Source organism: Gekko japonicus, unplaced genomic scaffold (assembly GCF_001447785.1).
Source record: "Gekko japonicus isolate JY-2015 unplaced genomic scaffold, Gekko_japonicus_V1.1 scaffold378, whole genome shotgun sequence".
Taxonomy (NCBI): Eukaryota; Metazoa; Chordata; class Lepidosauria; order Squamata; family Gekkonidae; genus Gekko; species Gekko japonicus.
Window position 1 is genome coordinate 777,779 of NW_015159722.1, and position 14,607 is coordinate 792,385.

General features: G+C 38.8%; 1 protein-coding gene across 1 annotated transcript in view; it reads left to right on the top strand.

Annotated features, from left to right (window-relative positions):
* The window catches only part of FMN2 (formin 2), a 267,533-nt gene that overhangs the window by 172,770 nt on the left and 80,156 nt on the right, over positions 1 to 14,607 (top strand). Inside the window, exons 10-12 of the mRNA XM_015421613.1 lie at positions 10,512 to 10,603; positions 10,748 to 10,877; positions 13,776 to 13,922. Coding sequence (XP_015277099.1) covers positions 10,512 to 10,603; positions 10,748 to 10,877; positions 13,776 to 13,922 — 369 coding nt within the window. The remainder of the gene's footprint in view (positions 1 to 10,511; positions 10,604 to 10,747; positions 10,878 to 13,775; positions 13,923 to 14,607) is intronic.

Below are 14,607 nucleotides of genomic sequence, written 5' to 3' on the forward strand. Positions count from 1 at the left end.
TTTGAAAAGGGCTGTTAACTCTTCCTTCATTCTATTTACAAAGTTATTATTTCTTAAGATTCTTAAGTTCATGGTCCATCTGCTTCTCTTTCCAGTTGTTTGCAACTCCAAATAAACTGGTTTATGATCTGCATATGTTCCTGCCTGTATTTCTGCCTCTTGCAGATCCTTAACCATTACTGTTGAAATCTATATCATGTCTATCCGGGACCATGAATCATGTCTAGTCGAATAATATGTAAATTGTATCGTAGAGTAATTCCTTATTCTCCAAGCATCTACCAAATTTAGTTCAGTCAGTAATTGCTTGTCTGAAGCTATAAATGTTTTTCCTAATTTTTTATTTAGCAAATATTTCTCATCTTTTTCACGAATATGTGTTTCTTGTAAACAAATTATATCCAATTTCTGTTTACCTAATTGGTGGGAAATCCTTCTTCTTTTTTTGTGGTCCATTCAATCCGTTTACATTTACTGAGGGTATTCTAAGTTTCCCTTTATCCATTGTTCTTGCCATTTTGTTGGTGCCTTTTCACCTTTGTCCAATATCGCATTCCAATCGGAGATTTCCTTTGGACAACCTGGCTTCTCTTCTCTTTGGGATTAAAATTGGCTTCTGCTCCTTCCACCTGTAGATCCTCTTCTTTTCTCTCCCCTTCCTCCTCCTCTTCTTCTTCTTCCTCCTCTTCAATTCCAAGTTCTTCCCCATATTTTCCTAGAAAATCTTTCGCTTTGAAAATAGATGTAATCCAGTATTTTTTCCCTTGATAGGTAAAGACCATGTCCTCTGGAAAGAACCATCTGTATTGAATGTAATTTTTTTTCAGTAACCATGTTAATTTAGCATATTCTCTTCTTTTTTCCCTAACCCTCCAAGGAATTTCCTTCAGGACTTTTATTTCGGTTTCATCTTTCATTAATGGTTTCGCATTTACTTCCCTCAGTACTTTGTCCCTTATAATGGGCCTCCTGCCCCCTCCTGATGGAGGGAAAAATTGAGATCGCAGAAAGTGTGAGGACTTGCTAGCTCTTTATACAGCCACAAATTTTATATCAGTTTATCTCCCAAAACTCCATCACTTCTCTTTAAAATCTCTCTTTAAATTTCCCTTGCGCTTCTCTTAGAAGTTTGGTGGTATTTTCCCCCAGCCATTCCATTCTGTTCCCCTCTACTTTGCCAAAACACAGCCCAAGTTGGAAATTTCTCCCTTCTGTTCTGGCCAGTTAAGTAGAATTAGGGAGATTTCCCAGTCTATTGGGGATTTCAAATACGACAGTCTTTACTTTGAGAACACAGAGCAGTTTCTTTCACTCATGTTTCTGTGCTCAATTTAAAATCCGCTTGTCAGCCTCTTGAATCACGGCAGCAACAGCTCTGCCCACCACAGTGAGCTTCTTCCTCCGGCTTGCTTCAGAGCGAGCTAATTAGGTCTCCCAGTGAGTTGCCGTCTCACTGGGACCTCAGCTCAAGCCCCTTGCCCCCCACTACTCCTTCCCCAGAGCGTGGGGTGGTCTCTGATTGTTCAGAGACCCTTTAAGTCCGAAGAAACAATCAGTCGCTCGGAGCTCAGCTCTCAAACGACTGCAGGCGCTGTGCCCTCCCGTCCGTCCATCTTGCAAGTTTATTGTGGGTCCCCACGTGTTTATTATTTACTGTATTTATAGTTCTCCTTTCTCCCTGAGGTTCAATGTTACTTACGCAGTGTAAGTAAGTCAACAGCGATTCATACTAAGAGCAATCTACTAAGTACAGTGTACGTTGATACAATTAAATATGAGGTGACATCTAAAGAACAATGTACTAGAACTAGAATTACTGAAATCTGAATGAGCATAACATATTGGGCACAATACAGAATGTGGATATAAAATGGTATCACATCTGTAGAAAGCAATGAAATTCCAACAGGCGTTGCATGTGATATCTTCACCCACTGACATCACATGCATTTGTGTATTAGGCATGACATCTAAGAGTTGCCTGTGTGCGTCTAATCATCCCCTGTGATCCTTGTCTTCCTCATCCCACTGCCCTGTGAGCATACACAGACACTTTCCTGTGTAGGAGAATAGTGTTCCCAAAGAACATTATCAGTGCAATCCTAAGAATGTTTTCCTGGAAGTAAGCCATACTGAATGGACCTGAGTACAATTCTGAGTAGACCTGCTTAGAATTGCCCTCTAATGGTATCATCTGAAGCCGTTATACCCTTTTAAAGCTTTGAAGTCAATTGGCTAAGAAGGGTGTAACTCTGCTAAGGATAGCACTGGTAATGTAGGGGGTGAATGTAAAACGAGCCTCATTCTTATCCCAAACAGCAGTTCTGTGAAGTTACAACCAACATAGCAAAGGTTAAATCCCAAAGGGTCTGGAGGCCTGGTTCTGACTTAGGGTGCACAAATAGTTTTGCTATTATTATTATTTTTTATTTACATTCAGTCATTTCCACATTTCCATTTAAGTGTTTCTATGTTTCCATGAGACATCTATAGTCAGGGTGTAAATGGTTTGTTTTCCATACATTTATGGTTGCCAGCCAGGCGCTGGCAACCCCCGAGAGCTTTCCAGGGGGAGAGCCCTGGAAAACAGCACTGCTGACATCATGACGTCATTTCTGGACTAAAACCTGGAAGGTTGGGTATAGGTTTTTGTCAGCTACAGCCCACTGTATCACACTGACAGGCTAACAATGTTCTACATTTTCCTTTTCCTCAGAATATAGTCATTCTTCCCCTCTTTTGATGAAATAAATTACTAATACTGGTGATAAAATCAAAAGATTCCAATGCAAGGAGCTTCCATGGGATCCACACTGGGAAACTTCTGCATGATTCTTAGCTGTAGTGTATATAACTTTGTAGTTTATCTGACCCTTAATATTGTCTATTAAGATTTAGGACCCATTCAAGCACTCCTCTGTCACATTGTTTTTTCCACTATTACAAAAAACAGAATTATGTTAAAACATTTTAGTCAAATTTTCCTACTTGATAGCAATGAATGTTGTTTCCATGGAAGCAAAATGTTAGATGTACCAAGGCATGCTTTTGTTACAGCTTTAGTGTGTTAGAAAGGTATTAGCAATGTTCTGGAATACTACAACTGTAAAACTACTGAAGGGGAATCCCTACTGCTGTTACAATGCTTTGACCTCTAAAGTAATCATTGTCTTTCCCTTTGAAAAGCATACTGTTGAAAATGGCACCTCTTAATAGAAATTCTTTTTTTTTTAAGATAGGAAAGAAAAATGAGGTTTTGACTATTCATTTTATAATGTTGTACTTAAGAAGGTCCTTTGATCCAGGAAAGTGTACGAACTACTCAAAAGGGCTGTGTGTATGTGTTATGTGTATAGATCATGTACAGTCTTACTGAATCCTTGAGCAAATAGATCTCTTGCAATTCATTCATAGTGATCATAAAGGTAGCTTTTTTATTTGGTTCATGTACTGTTATTCCATGAAGCACAAACATATGCTGCACACACAGAAAATATATGCACATGAATGAAATTTTTAGTTGTAGGGAGTTCTGGTCACCGTGGCTGGGGTCACACACACTAAATAATCCACTGTCAATCCACTTTCAGTGCACTTTCCAGCTGGATTTTACTGTGTGAACTGGCAAAAATCCAGTTGGAAAGTGCATTGAAAGTGGATTGACAGTGGATTATTTAGTGTGTGTGACCGCAGCCTGTATCTCATAAAGGACATTACAGAACTGGAAAAAGTATAAAGGAGGGCAGCCAGGATGATGAGGGGGCTAGAGCACCTTTCCTATGAAGAAAGGCTGGAGAGACTGGGACTTTTTAGTCTAGAAAAAAAAGACAGCTAAGGGGCAACATGATAGAGGCTTATAAAATTATGCATGTGGTCTATGTAGCACAGAAAGTGGATAGAGGGAGCTTTTTCTCTCTCTCCCATAAAACATGGGGCACCCAGTGGAATTGTTGGGAAACAGGTTCAGAACAGACAAAATGAAATACAAAAGGTTAACAGCAGGGGACTCTGATCTGAAGAATTGGGTTTGATTCCTCCCTCTTCCACATGAAGCCTGCTGGGTGACCTTGAGCAGTCACAGTTCTCTCAGAATTCTCTCAGCCCCATCTACCTCACAAGGTGTCTGTTGTAAGGAGAGAAAGGAAATGTGGTTTGAGACACCTTAAGTAATAATAATAATACTTTCGATTTATTAATCGCTTTCCCCACAAGTGGGCTCAAAGTGATTTACAGTTACACTTTTAGACAGGGGACTAACAATGTTTCATAGGGGATAGGAAAGACAACATATAATTCATTTTAATTGCACACGCTGTAACTGCACGGTGAAAACGTCTCTGGTCGTATCGCCACACTGCCACCACTCTTCTTAACTCGATGAGTAACTGTGGTTCCTAGCTGTGAAGGGAGCTTCTATCTACAGAGACAACAAGCGTCTGAATACCAGTAATGGGATGCAGCATCAGGGGAAGGACTTTGCCTCTAGGCCCTGTTTGTTGGCTCTGCGGGGCAACTGGTGGATGCTGTTTGAAACAGGATGCCTGATGAGATGGAGCACTGGTCTGATCCTGCAGGCTGTTCTTATAATCTTTCATGAATTGTAATTGACTAAATCTTATTAATTTCTTTTTTTTTTTTAGTAAACAAATTTTATTTTCTCAGGAATACAACATATAAAACATTTCATTCTATCAATTGTCTACCCCATTCCCAGTTCCTCCCCTCCCTCCAATGGCTTCCCACAATGCTTCCACCCCTGCTCCAAATTACTTCATATCATCAACAATATCAGTTTTTCATCATTACAATCTAAAGATAACATCGTTTGACTTAATATTGATCTAAACATATTAAGTTTTGTTTCACATCCCAGTTCTTTTCCAGATAAATTTTAAAATCATTCCATTCTCCAAAAAACTCATCGTCTTCTTTGTTATTCAGTTTTTTTGTAATCTTATCCATTTGTGCCATGAACAGAACTTTTTGTATCCATTCTTCAACCTCTGGTACCTTTTCTGTCTTCCAAAACTGAGCATAAATCATTCTCGCTGTCACTATCAGGTACCAGAGTAAAGTTTTTTTAGTCGTATTGACTTCTTCCATTTTGAGTCCCAAAAGCAGAATTTCCGGTGCTTTTTTAAAAGAACATTTCAGTATTTTTTGCATTTCATTGTGGACTTTTGTCCAAAAGTCTACAGCTTTCTCACAAGTCCACCACATATGATAAAATGAGCCCTCATGCCTCTTACATTTCCAGCATTTGTTTGACATATTTTGATTCATATTTGCAATCTTCTTAGGTGTCATGTACCACCTATACATCATCTTATAACAATTTTCTTTAACATTAGTACATGTCGAGATCTTAATAGAATTTTTCCACAAATATTCCCAGGTTTCCATAGCCACTTCCTTATTCATATTAATAGCCCATTTTAACATTTGTTCTTTAACAGTTTCATCTTCAGTATACCATTTTAACAACACCTTATACATTTTAGAAATATTTTTTCCTCCTCCACTCTCCCAAACCTTTTCAATTTCATTTTTTTCCTCTCTAAAACCATAGTTTTTTTTGTCAGATCTAAAAAGATCATAAATCTGCATATATTTCAACCACTCATATTCATATTCAATTTCATTCTGCTTTTTCATTACCCACTCTGTTCCCTCTTTTTTAATTAAATCTCTATATGGCAACCAGTCTCTACCTCGCTGTCTTGAGTAAGATATCAACACTTCTACTGGTACAATCCACAATGGTCTTAAGTCACTCTGGTACTTCTTATATCTTGTCCATACCATATACAAAGCTTTTCTCACCAAGTGAAGTTTAAAAAAACTGTCCATTTTTATCTTGTCATACCATAAATATGCATGCCAGCCAAATCTACAATCATGCCCTTCCAACCCCAACAATCTGTCATTTTCAAGCTTCACCCATTGATCCATCCATGTTAGACAAACCGCTTCATAATATAGTCTAAGATTTGGCATTTGTAGACCTCCTCTTTCTTTGGCATCACAAAGTATTTTCATTTTGATCCTTGGTTTCTTGCCTGCCCAAACAAATTTTGACAACTCTTGTTGCCACTTGGCCAACAAATCCGTTTTATGCAGAATTGGTATTGTTTGGAACAGGAACATCAAACGTGGTAGGACATTCATTTTTATAACTGATATTCTTCCCATCAGTGATAAGTTCATTTTATCCCATTTCTTAAAATCTTGAGTCAGCTTAGTCCATAATTTCTCATAATTATTCTTATATAGGTCTATATTTTTTGCCGTTAATTCAATTCCAAGGTATTTTGTTTTTTTAACTACTTCACATTGTACCAGTTCTTGTAGTTCCACTTGTTTTTGTTTGATCATGTTTTTACATATAAGTTTTGTTTTATTCTTATTTACGTAAAAGCCGGCCAATTCTCCAAACTCCTTTATTTTTTGAAAAAGCAATGTCAATTTTTCTGTTGGGTTTTCCACCATAAACATTACATCGTCTGCAAATGCTCGATATTTGTATTGGTGTCCTTTATGTGTCAAGCCCTTTATTTCTTGATCGTACTGTATTTTTTGTAAAAGTATTTCCAATACCCAGATAAATAATAACGGTGATAACGGACAACCTTGCCTTGTTCCTTTCTGTACTTTGAAGTTATCTGTCAGTTCTTTATTCACATTTATTTTAGCTCTTTGTTCAGAATAGATAGCTTCAATACAATTTCTAAAATGTTGTCCCGCTTCAATCTTTTCCATCATCTGGTGCATAAAATTCCAATTAAGATTGTCAAAAGCTTTTTCTGCATCAACAAACAGAAAAGCTACTTCTTTTTCTGGGTGCTTTTCATAATATTCAATTGCGTCCATTACTATTCTTACATTGTCTCTAATCTGCCTTTTGGGTAAAAAGCCCGCTTGATCTTCAGAAATTACCGTTTGTAAATAGTTTTTCACCCTTTCTGCAATAATTTTTGCAAAGATTTTATAATCGTTGTTCAAAAGAGATATTGGCCTGTAGTTCTTTACATTTGTTGAATCTTGTCCTTCCTTTGGAATCAAAGAAATAATTGCTTCTTTCCATGAGTCCGGCACCTTTTTGTTTTCTCTTATTTCGTTGGTTAAAGCTTCCAGGACCGGGGAAATTTCTTCTTTCATCTTTTTGTAGAATTTCGCTGTAAATCCGTCCGGCCCAGGCGCCTTCCCCAACTTTGTCTCTTCTATTGCCTTCATCACTTCTTCTTTTTGAATTGGACCATTTAATAAATCTTTGTATTCCTTACTTATTTTTGGTAGTGGAATCTCCTTTAAATATGTTTTAATCTTCTCAAGATCAACTCTAGTTGTTTGGAATAGTTTAGCATAATACTTGAAGAAACATCTCTTTATTCCATTAGGATCAACGAACTCTTTTCCATCTTCTATTATTTTGGTTATCATTCTTCTCTCTCTTCTAGCCTTAAGTTGCCAAGCTAAGTATTTTCCCGGTTTGTTCGCCCCTTCAAAAGATTTCTGTTGTAACTTCTTTAAATTCCAATACATTTCCTGATTCCAAGTCTCATTCAGTTGTTCCTTCAGCAACTTTAATTCTTTAATAATTTGCTTTTTTCCAGGCTTCTTTTTTAATTCCTTTTCTTTCTGAGCAATTTTTTCTAACACTTCTGTTTGTTTTTGAAGTTTTTCCTTTTTTTGCTTCACGTTTTGCGAGATGAGAATTCCTCTCATCACCGCTTTATAAGCATCCCATACAATCTGTATCGGTGTTTCTTTATTTAAATTTTGTTGAAAGAATTGTTTCGTTTCTTCCTTTAACATCTCAATTACCGTTTTCTTATCCAACAAGTCTTCATTAATCCTCCACAGAAAGGGTTTTTTCCTTTCTGTGGAACTCCATACCACCGGATTGTGATCTGAATTACATCTTGGCAAAATTTCAGTCTTATGTGTTTTCATTGATAATTCTTCAGACATCCAAATCATATCAATTCTGGAAAAAGAGCAATGTCTATTGGAATAAAAAGTAAAGTCTTTCTGCATCGGGTTCCATTTCCTCCAAACATCTTCTAATTTTTCTTGCTTAACTAATTCAAAAAAATTCTTTGGCAATTTTCCGCTGAATTCGTTGTCCTTTTGTGGTTTTCTGTCTAGACGATCTATTGTCCCATTAAAGTCTCCGGCCATAATAACTTGCTCATAAGTCAATTGTTGTAATTGGTCAGTTATATCCTTAAAAAATTTTTCCTTTGCTCCATTGGGTGCGTACACGTTGATCAACAATGTTTTTTTCTGCTGAATCATTAATTCCACACCCACGTATCTGCCATCTATGTCCTTAAAAATTTCTGTAGGTTGTAACTCCTTCTTCACATATGTCACAACTCCTTTTTTCTTGTTTGAGGCCGCAGAACAAAATTCAATTCCAAATAAAGCATTCTTTAAATATTTTATATCCTGTTTTCTAATATGTGTTTCTTGCAAGCATATCACGTTGCATTTCTGTTTCTGTATCCAATGATTGATTCTTTTCCTCTTGTTTGGTGAATTTAATCCATTAACATTCCATGACAACAATTTGTACTCCATTATGCGTTTTATTTTAAAGTTCTCCAAAGACGTCCGCATTGTCCGCCTTAAATTTATAAAAGTCCATCATCGATCTGATCTGAATCCTCCCACCTTGATACGTAAAGGATAAACCTTGTGGAATCTCCCATCTATATCTGATGCTCAAAGCTCTGAGTTTGTCCGCCAAGGATTTATACCTTTTCCTGTCTTGCAGTATTGTTCTTGGGAGTTCTCTCATCACCATAATTTTGTTTCCCTCTATTACAAAAGGGACGTTGAATTGCTTCTTGAATATCTCCTCTGTTATTGATCTTGTTACAAATTGTACAATTACATCCCTTGGTAAATTCTTCTTTTCTGCAATTCTGGAGTTCACTCTATAAATCAAATCAAAGTCTGAGTCCATTGACCCTTCCTCCTCGCCCAGAAAAGCCGTTATCACTTCCATCATTTTTTCTTTTAAGTTCTCATTCTCTGTTTCCTTAATGCCTCTGAATCTCAGATGAGTCTGCATCCTTCTGAACTCCATCATTGTCTCTGATCTTGTAATTTGTTGAGTCAAAGAATCTTGTTTCTCTTCTATTTTTTGTATCTTCTCCTCTGTCTCTGTAGTCTTGGTTGCATTTGCTTGAACATCCTTCTTAACTCCTTCCATTTCTTGCTTGATTGAAGTTATTTCTGTAGTAACCAATTCCTTCAATGCTGTTATGTTCTTCTCTTGGACTTCTTCTAGATGTTTCAGATGAATCTGAGTTTGCTTCTCCAGTTGGTCCCCCAATGTTTTTTCTATCTGCTCCCCCATGGCTTGTATTGCCTCTGTCATTCTCTTCTCCATTGCTTCCATGGAGGCCTGCATCTCTTTTTTCTCGCTTTACCTTGTCATTTTGGGGGTTGAAGTAGATCCAATCCTAGGTCTCACAACCGGTTTAAGTTCTGGGTCTGAGTCGGCTCTTTTCTTGCCTCTCCTGGTCTCCGTCTTGGCGATTTCTTTCCAATTCACAGATTCGCAAAATAAAGCACTCTTCTAGATGATAAGATTTAGTCCTCCATGCCTCTCTGTTTACGCTTTCCAAAGACCCTTAGAAATATATTAAAAAAGCAAATTTAGTTGAAGTCCTCCTCAAAATGTCGGGCGCAACTTCTCTATGGTAATTTCATGTAGAGTAGGTCAGATTGGTATTTTGCAGGCCCTTCCTTCCGCATAAAACTCACTTCCGGTCCGGCACCTTTAAAAGTTCCACTGTCTTCCTTTCGCTAATGCCCGTCTAGGAATTCAACTTCCTGGATGTTTCACACGGACCTCTTTCTTTGTGACACCAGCCTGCTCTTCCCACGCTATTGTTCGTGAGTTTCGATTTTACAGTTGCGCACACGGCTCCATCTTCACCACAGGAATGTTAAACAATAAGCGTTTTTACAGTTTTTAAAGGCTTCAATCAACTTTTTTCTCTCCGGAATCGGATTTCTGGGATTTACTATTCATTTTCCGCTCAACCGCTTAATTCAAATTGACTCCAAACTCAGTTCAGGTAAGCGGCACGTTTTTGTTATCTAGCACGTTCAAAACGGGTTTCGCATTGTTTCTTTTAACTCACAGTTGTTGTCCTTCTTCAAAGAGGTCGGCTGACGAAGAATTTATGCCGGTAATCCGGCTCGATCGGCCACTATAGAGTTGCTTGGCACTTGCCTTCTTCGTGGGAGGAGGTCAAAGCCCAATTCAGCTTCTTCCGAAGCTGGATTACGCCAACCTCACACTCCCTCTAGGGCGCTGCTGCCTGCTTGTCCCCCCCCCTCGCTGGGGAGTGATGCGTTGGGCTGTGAATTGCCCAAACTGTCAAAAGTGGCCGTCGCTCGCTTCGCACGATCGCGAAACGCTTCAGTCCTCCATCTTAGCCAGACCGGAAGCCAATCTTATTAATTTCTTTATGTCTGTTTCCTGTTTAAAGAGAGCACAATCTGATGAACTGGAAAAAATAGAAAAACATGGCAAGTCCAGCAAGGAAAAAGAAAATGCCAAATCATTGGACAAGCCTGAACAGTAAGGATTCTGTGTAGCACAAATCTGGGCGGGTATTGTTTTGGGCCGTGGTATTGGTTTGCTACAGGGAAGAATGCTTCCTTATTATAAAGTTCATGCAGTGAGAGACCTAAATAACAACATTTTCCAATAACTTTTTTTTAGATTTCTTTATGAGCTGTCACTAATTCCCAACTTCTCAGAACGAGTTTTCTGTATCCTGTTCCAATCAACATTTTCAGAAAGCATTTCCTCTATCCATTGCAAACTTGAATTGCTTCAGAAACTGTGTGAGGTAGGTTCTGGACCATCTGATGTGAAAACTAGATCTGCTGATATTTAATCTTTCTTGTTCATTGGTACTCATATTTCAAAAGTTTTATTTACTTTATGCACTTATTAAATGTGAAGGATAGAAGAAAAAACTGCTGAATGGAACATTTTATGATTGTGCTTCAAGATCAAAGCCCATCTTAAGATTTGGCTTCCAGTGCTGAAATATAACATCACAAGTCTGTAACCAATGCACATCAACCTCTAGAGAATAATGTACCTTATTTCTGTGCCAAAGCAAAATTGTGTCTCTGTGTAACTGACACTGCCTTCCCTTGAGCATTTTCCAAAGCTCTGTTAATATGTGCCTTGATTTTTTTTTAAAAAAAAATAGCCTTTCTGGCAGAATCTCCACTGATCGTATCAGTGATCTGGGTGACATTGGCATAAGTTATAAAACAATGGCAAAGCATCCTCAAACAAGTATAATAATGATGATCTTTCTTAAGGATTCTGCAAGTACAGCTAGCATTAGTTCTGTTTGGAAAAGGTTCTTGAAAAATTGTGACCTCTACAATGTCAAACAACTTGCAAAGATGTAAAATGGCTTCTCACCTTAAGGTTGTATTTCTGTGTTAAAAAAAAATCTATAGGTGTAATCAGTATGTGTCATCACACATTTTAAAGACAAAAAGGGTCCTTTCAGGGTGGGCTTTTTATGCCTGCTGAGAGCCCCATTTGCTGCAGCTTAAGCACTGTTTCTTTCATTAGGGATTCTTTTGCTAGTGATATGCTCCTCAGCTAATCACAGATAAAATAATAAATGGCATACTGTCACTGTGCCATGCAGCCAATCAGGTCTGGCCATTTGGTGATGTCACTGTGAGCAAATCAAGCCCCCTTGTTCAAAATGAGGGTGTAGATTGTGAAATCTTTCCCCCTGCAAAATGGGACCCACTGCAGTTTTCTTTCTCAAGGTACTACAAAAGGGAGGTGATAGTATTTGACAATTGTGTGACAGTGAGTGCTGGAAGTGAGGAAGAGGGGAATGTGCCTGTTGCCGAGACAACTGGGCCAGTGCTCCCTATCTTGTTGCACTATATTGAGAATTTGCCTCCCAACAGTGGGACAATCTAAGGAGCAACAGGCTGGTAGTTCTGGCAAAGGGAACATGTTCTGTCTTCCGCAACACACGTTGCCTCCACAAAACCAGTGCCCTATGAGATATAACCAAAAGGGGGGCACTTTTGCAGGGACTGCAGGGATTTTGAGAAATCACAACTTGTTTATTTAATTAGTATGTAGTTATTTATTTAATGCATTTATACCCCACCTTTATCCCCAACAGGGACCCAAAGTTTACATCATTCTCCTCTCTTCCATTTTGTCCTCACAACAACCCTGTGAGGTATGTGAGTTATGCTAGGCTGGGAGAGTGTGACTGGCCCAAGTTCACCCAGCAAGCTTCGATGGCACGAGTTGGGATTTGAATGTCAGTCTTCCAGATACTAGTCTGACACTCTTAACCACTATACCACACTGGCTCTCAGTGATAATGGCTAGGCGGGTCACTGGGCTGTAGTGGGGTGGGGAAAGAAGGTGAAAATTTTCCTTCCTGTCTTTTCCATCAGTGGTGCTGTGCTGACGGAAGAGTCAGGAAAGGCGATTTCATCTCCCTCCCTCTTTCTATTGCAGCCCATAGACCTATGTGGCTATTTGCGCAATGTAGGTCCCACAACCCTAGGAACTGGAAGGGGCCACTGGGGGAAGTGGAAGGAAGTGGGAACATTTGCAACCATCAGCATCTTCTATTGATGGATCACTGGATCTAACCCACTCTCTATTCCCTAGGTATTTGTATCATTGGTGTTCATTTCATTTGTAAACATAATGGAACTGTAGTATGGAGGATCAACAAATGTAATTAATCTTCATTAAAGTTTAATTTTTATATCAATGTATAACAATGCTCCCTCTAAGCTGTGGAGTCTTGTGAGCAAAAATTCTGCTTTGTGAGCTACTGGCATTGAAGTTGTGAGCGAGCGATTTGGCTACTGCATAAATTCGTTTGCTCTGGAGCCATCCTTCCTGAGCTAAGACAAAAATGTGTGAGTTGGAGGACAAAAAACTGTGAGCTAGCTCACACTAACTCCGCTTAGAGGGAACACTGATGTATAACATCATAGAGCTGCTGCATGGCTGGACTTTATGTGATTGTGGAGTGCCATGATTGGAAGATCAGATTTATTGTCTGGCCCTGTGGGGGCAGGATGAACATTTATAGAAGTACAAGCAGCATAACTCGGAGCTATGATCTCCTGCACTGTCTCCCTGACCAAGAAAGTTTCTGGAGAGAGAAAAATACAGATACCTGTATTGTTTCCTCCCTCCCTCCCACACAAGGCCTCAAAGCAACCCAATGGGGAGGTATTGTGTGATCAAGGAAATGGTGCAGGGGGCATGTGACTCTCCTTTCCCCATCATCATGGCACAGTCCATATCTCCTCTTCCCCTGCATCTGCTTTTTATAGCCCAACAGCACAATCGGGGTTTTAGTCATGCTAGAGCCATGTGTAGTTTGAGCCTGAGGGACTGAGCTACGAATCAGAACATCTTTGGGTCAATGCTCACTTTTGCCATGAGTTCACAGGAGGACAAGCCATAGCCTCAGCCCATGATCTGTTGAGTTGAGGATCATAGTAATAACCTACGTTAGAGGACTGATGTAAAAGATCTCAGTGACGCAACAGGTATGAGACACTTCAGACACGTAAAAGCAGCAGCGCTATTGCAGCCTCATCCAATAGTCCTAACATGAATATATACTTTAAAATAATAGTTGCATCATACATGTTTCTAATGGAATTTTTTTTAAATTGATCAGTGTTTAAACTATTGAAGTTGCTTTGTCTTTTTTCAGACACTGAAAAGTGGCTCAGGAGTAATGCGGGTTTTAGGCTTGGTCCTTGCCTTTGGAAATTACATGAATGGAGGTAACAGGACACGAGGACAGGCAGATGGCTTTGGGTTAGACATTCTTCCCAAACTGAAAGATGTCAAGAGCAGCGTAAGTTTATTTTTTTCAGACAGCTGTACATTTTTCCTTTTTTATTTTTAGACTCTGGATTCAGAGTTTGGAATAAACCATACATGCATGTACCGACAGATAATATGAGGATAGCTTAGCATGGATTGCTTTAAACACTTCTCCATCTTCTGTATTTGAGGTAAAACATTCCCTTCTGTGGTCACTTAACTCAAACTGAAATGAGAGCATTGATAGACTTTGTGTCCAATATAGAATTTTAAAAACCCTAGGGATCCCGTTTTTCCCCCATGGGCAATCATATGGAGTACAAACACGAGAAGGATAAATTGTTGTTTCACAATAATAAATCACACACTTATGAACATATTCATGTATATACTTGTCTACACTTGTCGTACAAAGTTTTAAATGGATAAAATAGTCTTTAAAGTTATGATTATTGGAAAAGAATGGAGATTCTTTGACATCACCATTCAGGCTCCAAGAATTGTAAATGGTTGAGCATGTGTTACAAAGTTCACTTCTCCAGGAAGCTACTTATCTTGACTACTGCTAATGAACATTACTGATGTTTAATCTGTTAGTCAGAAGAAATCAGTTTGTGTTTTATAGATTACAGCAAAGCTTTTTTGAGGCTGAAATTGGAGCATTCCTCCACTCTTGTGTGTGTGTGGTTTGCTAGTGGTGGCAGGGGCCTGTGAGT